General features: G+C 54.8%; 1 protein-coding gene across 1 annotated transcript; it reads right to left on the bottom strand.

Moving 5' to 3' along the window:
* Positions 1 to 237: 237 nt before the first annotated feature.
* GSX2 (GS homeobox 2) lies at positions 238 to 2,315 on the bottom strand. Its single transcript, XM_027544519.1, has 2 exons — positions 1,561 to 2,315; positions 238 to 877 (listed from the first exon to the last, which is right to left on the bottom strand). Exons 1-2 carry the CDS (start codon positions 2,135 to 2,137, stop codon positions 537 to 539), a joined length of 918 nt encoding a protein of 305 aa, XP_027400320.1. The 5' UTR covers positions 2,138 to 2,315; the 3' UTR covers positions 238 to 536.
* Between the last annotated feature and the right edge of the window lie 2,323 nt (positions 2,316 to 4,638).

Genomic DNA, 4,638 nt, shown 5'->3' with positions numbered 1-4,638 from the left:
ATATAAATATAAATTTTATATAAAACTATTCACAAAGAGACTTCAGTGACTTGGATTTGAGACTCTTCTCAGGCAGATTTTCAAAAAGCAAGACCTTACAGGGTTTAATTTTTCTAAGTTATTTGTAACTCAATACCTTCATTTAAAAAAATAATCAAGAAACCCCATGTTCTTATCTGGTTCTGAAAGACAGGGAAAGGGAAATGACATGCGCTTTAAAAAAAAACCCACATACAGTTTTAAACTTAAACCAATCCTGTTTTTCCTTTGTTATATGACAAAACTGAGTTGAATCTAGATTATTTACATAAAAAACAACAACGACAACCTATAACTGCGAGAGGAGCCCCAAACAGACAGATCAAGGAGACAGGAGAAGGGTCAGGCCCGGCATGCACATCCCCGGGGAATGCTCCTCTCCAGGTTCTCCAGGTGGGACCACCGAAAGGGTGAGGATTTTGGCCCCTGGGTGCCAGCCACCTCGGGAGTTAGGGGAGATGCCGGGAGCGCGTGGTGTGTGTGTGGGCGGCCCTCCCTCATAAGGGGGAAATCTCCTTGTCATCGTTGGCCGAGGCCGGCGACAAGGAGTCCTCATCCTCGGAGCGCGCGAAGTGCGCCTGGCTGCCAACGCACTTGCAGCCCGCGTGACTGTTCCTTTGCGTGCCCTTCCCTTCCTTCTTATGCTTCACCCTGCGGTTCTGAAACCAGATTTTCACCTGCTTCTCTGACAGATTCAGGTACGTGGCTATTTCGATCCTCCGGAGTCGAGACAGGTACATGTTGGAAGAGAATTCCCGCTCCAGCTCTAGGAGCTGCGTGCTGGTGAACGCCGTCCTCATCCTCTTGCCATTGGGTACCTGGCTGGTGTCCGAGCCCCCTGCAGATGGGCCAAGAGAGGGCAGAAAGGTAATTCTCCAGCGAGGCGCTCCCATCCCAGGGCCCTCCCTTGGAAACGCTGCCTCTCAAGGACCCACCCGCGAAGCTCAACCAAACACCTGTATCCATCCCTCACTCTTTCTCATTTGGAGACAAACAGTTACTTAGCCAGGAAGGACAGAGACGCCCAAAGCAAGTGAAGGCCTTTGATCTCGGGGATGTAAAGTCAGAGGATTAAAGTGGGGGCGGGTGAGGGGTTGGGAGAGTCCTGCGGTCTCCTGTCCACCCTAGCGGAAAGGCAGGCAGGCTTAACCAAAAGCATCGAGATGCTTTTAGCCAGCGTCGACGCCCGATTGCCACACTTCAGTTCAAACACACCAACCCCGGACCTCAGTCAGTTAACCTCCGGTTTTTCAGCCTTCAAGTTCAAAGTCGCAAAGGACCCTCTACTATCCCAGACTCGAACACCAGGTACTGGAGTCGAGCGCACCAAGCTGCTTGGAGAGTCTGGCAAGGCTAACTTTCACCTCGGAACTTACGAGACGACTCTGCAGTTATTCCAAAAGCCCCTCCTTCGCCCCCTCCGCCCACCCCACAGGCTCCCACTTCCTCCACTGAAGGCGAGACGTTTTACTCCCGGGAGCCAGCAAGGCGTAGCGCGCAGGTGCCCAGGACCCGCCCTACCCATGGTGAGGCAGTGAAATCTCCGCGGGTCCGCCACGTTGTAGGTGGTGGCGGTGCAGACAGGTGCGTGGTGCTGCGGGTGCCCCAAGGCCGCCGCGGCCGCCGCCGCTGCCGCCGCGGCCGCTGCTGCTGCTGCAGCTGAGCCGGGCTGCTGGGGCTGGTGGTGGTGATGGTGGTGCTGCGGCGGGTGATGGTGATGGTGCGCGTGGCTCACGCGCGGGCAAAACTGTGCGTCCCCGGGACCCGAAGAAAACTGACTCTTGAGCAAGGGCAGGGCCCCGGCGGCTCCTGCCGCTCCGCCACCCGCGGCCCCTGCAGTCCCGGCCCCTGCGTTCCCGCCGCCGGAGCTCGCGGGCCCACGAGAGGAGTGCAGGTGCGAAGTGACGCAGAGCGGGCAAACGCAAAACGCGCCGCTCTTGCGGGACGCGCAGCCCGGCCCGGACATGGACATCACCAACGGGGACGGCATGCCCAGCGGGATGAAAAAATCTGGCCCGGGGTGTGGCTCGGGAAGCGAGGGCGCGGGCCGTGAGGAGTCCTTGATGATGAGCGAGTCGACATAGAAGGAGCGCGACATGTCGGGAGGGGTGGGTGGCTGGAGGGCCCGGCCAGTCGTGGGGGCCCCCTCCCCTCTCCTGTCCAGAGCTCTGGCCCCGGGCGCGGCGCGGACGCAGGCGGTCAAGCCCTTGGGGACGCCGAGGTGTCGGTGCCTGGACTGCGAACAAAGGGGTCCCTGGAGAGGGCTGGTCCTCACGTCCCCCGCCCGACGCCCCGGCTCCGGGATTTTATAGCCCCCACCCCGACACGTGATGCTGCGGAGTACCGCTCGGCTCTTGCTCCTCCGCAGCTCCCCACCCTCGGGATAGGCTGCCCGAGTCACAACAGAAGCGGCGAGGAGGGGCGGGCGCGCGGCAGGGAAGAATTCGGAGGAGGGGGATGGGGGAGACTTTGCAAAGTGTAGGTTTTGTTAATTTCCCGGGGAGGCCAGCCTCCTCCCCCCTCTTTCTCCACGCTTTCCCGAGAAATCACAGAGCTGCATCCTCCATCCCACCCCTCTCCCTAGCCTGGGCCCCAGACCAACTTCTCCAAGCTTCCGGCCTCACAGCGCACCAGGTGGGGTACTTGGAGGCCTTTCTAATCGGAATGCCCCGTGCTCCCTGCTCCTCTGTGCCAGCCGTGGATACGGCACGGAATAGTGTGAAGCCTGAGGTTTAGAACAGGATTGTGCCGCTGTGGACTGGCAGCGGCCCAGTCCTGGAGCGAAACGTGGGACAGGCATACACAAGCACACAGAGTCCCCCAGCTTTTGGACTTGGCCAGTGTCATTCAGGTGGTTAGTTGTGAGGGATCTGGGAGGCATAACAGAGAGGCCTCCCAGCTAAGAAGAGGAACTTTTCATTTTGATGCTTGAGAAGTTCTAAAGTGCCTTTGCACTTGGGGCCTTCCTGGGACCACTCAGATCAACCACCTTTCCTTGTGCCTTTTTCTAACCCGAAACTCCCCCTTTGGCAGAGAGAGACACTGAAGGGGTCACTCTTTTCTTTCTCCACGGGGTTCCATTGCTACATTTCCAGGCCAACCCTACAAACTCTATCCTAAGGACTTTGGAGAGAGGCCCAAACCCTGGCCCTTCTGGAAACTGGGCAGGGGCTGAGGGAAGCCTTTGCTCTGGGTCCTGCCATCTCCCACCCCTTGGCATTTTACAGATCTTAGGCAGCTAGAAGACTAACTAGGAAGCACTCTCTTCTATGCACCCCCTTTAAAGCCCATACAAATTAAAAGGAATTGAGACACTTGATGCCTCAGTAAGGGAGAAGTGGTTTGGTAAAGGAAACCTCCCTGAATGGCAGTGCAAAACTGGTGCACCAATGACTGTGCAAGAGACTAGCTGCCCCCCTAAGGGCTATTGATCTTTGGGGAAGGCAAGGCTACAGAAATGACAGCTTTCTCTTCTTTCACCCTGTAGAAAATCTGGCTGGAGCAGGGAGGGTGAGCAACAGCTCCAAGTCCAATCCTCTTCCTCAGACTGCAAACTTCAGGCCTGAGATCACAATGATGCGAAGAAACTTGGGGACCATACCCCTCCACCTGTGAGAGCCAAGGGTCAAAATCCTAGGGGAGGCCAGCTTCTCAGCTGGTGACATGGCTGTCTCTATTTTGCTGTCTCTCCTTTTCCCTTTCCATCTCTGTGACCATCTCTCTTGCCTGCTAGAGAACTATAATTGGGTTGTAGGGACGCCCCGCTCTGGGGAGCCCAGGATTTATGGATGGCAATTAAAGTTTTATGAATTGCAGCTGAGGCTGGTTATTGAGCTATTTGAATGTGATTAGAATTCAATTAGAAAGCGGTTAGTGGACAGTGGGTCTCCAGAGTGTAAACAGACAGCTATTCCAGAAATGTGCTAATCCAACATCTTGTGACAACAATTAAGGAGTCTCAGGGCTTAACTCAGGGCAGCTCAGCTGTAACTACTTTTGTACCACAAGGTTTGCTGCTGCAGCCATCGCAAGCTCTCAGCTTCAACCCAGCCTGCCGGGCTCAGCCCATCTTCAAATGGGAGAATCCAGGCAGTCCCCAGGTCATTACAGCCTCAGAAAGAAGACTGGGAACTCTACCATTGGGAGGTGCCTAGTACCAGGATGTTTTTACAGGCCTAAATCGTCCAAATAGGTGGCATGATTTTCCTGTTCATTTTTAAGTATATACATATTTTTTCACTTAAATTTTATATAATATATGCGTTTATTTATTCACTATGATCTGCAGTGGTTCTAGTTCTGTGCATGGGGAAAACTTCTATGCTACTCTGCTGGGAGTTGTGCCTATGTGAGGACCATTTTATTTTAGAGAATCCTAATTATGATGCTTGAGCATCTAACTCAATTAATGTCTGACTACAGAAACATCCGGTTGGTGTGCTGGGGAATTTTGAAAAAAGTGAGAGGCCCCTGGGGTTGCTTAGGACTGCAAGGGGAGCAGCGGCTTGGGGCCGGACTGAGGCTGAACGCAGACCGAGACTGAGCAATGTGTCTATTAGGGTACTGGGTTAATGGCCAGAGCCCACCACGAGCAAGCAT

Source organism: Bos indicus x Bos taurus, chromosome 6 (genome assembly GCF_003369695.1).
Source record: "Bos indicus x Bos taurus breed Angus x Brahman F1 hybrid chromosome 6, Bos_hybrid_MaternalHap_v2.0, whole genome shotgun sequence".
Classification (NCBI taxonomy): Eukaryota; Metazoa; Chordata; class Mammalia; order Artiodactyla; family Bovidae; genus Bos; species Bos indicus x Bos taurus.
Note: the sequence above shows the minus strand (reverse complement) of the source record. Positions and strands in the feature narration are given on the sequence as shown.

Excerpts from the sequence above, each read along its gene's own strand:
- GSX2 (XM_027544519.1), bottom strand. The coding sequence starts at position 2,137 with ATGTCGCGCTCCTTCTATGTCGACTCGCTCATCATCAAGGACTCCTCA. Across the intron at positions 878-1,560 it reads ATTTCACTGCCTCACCATGG|GGGGCTCGGACACCAGCCAG; the intron begins GTAGGGCGGGTC and ends GCCCATCTGCAG.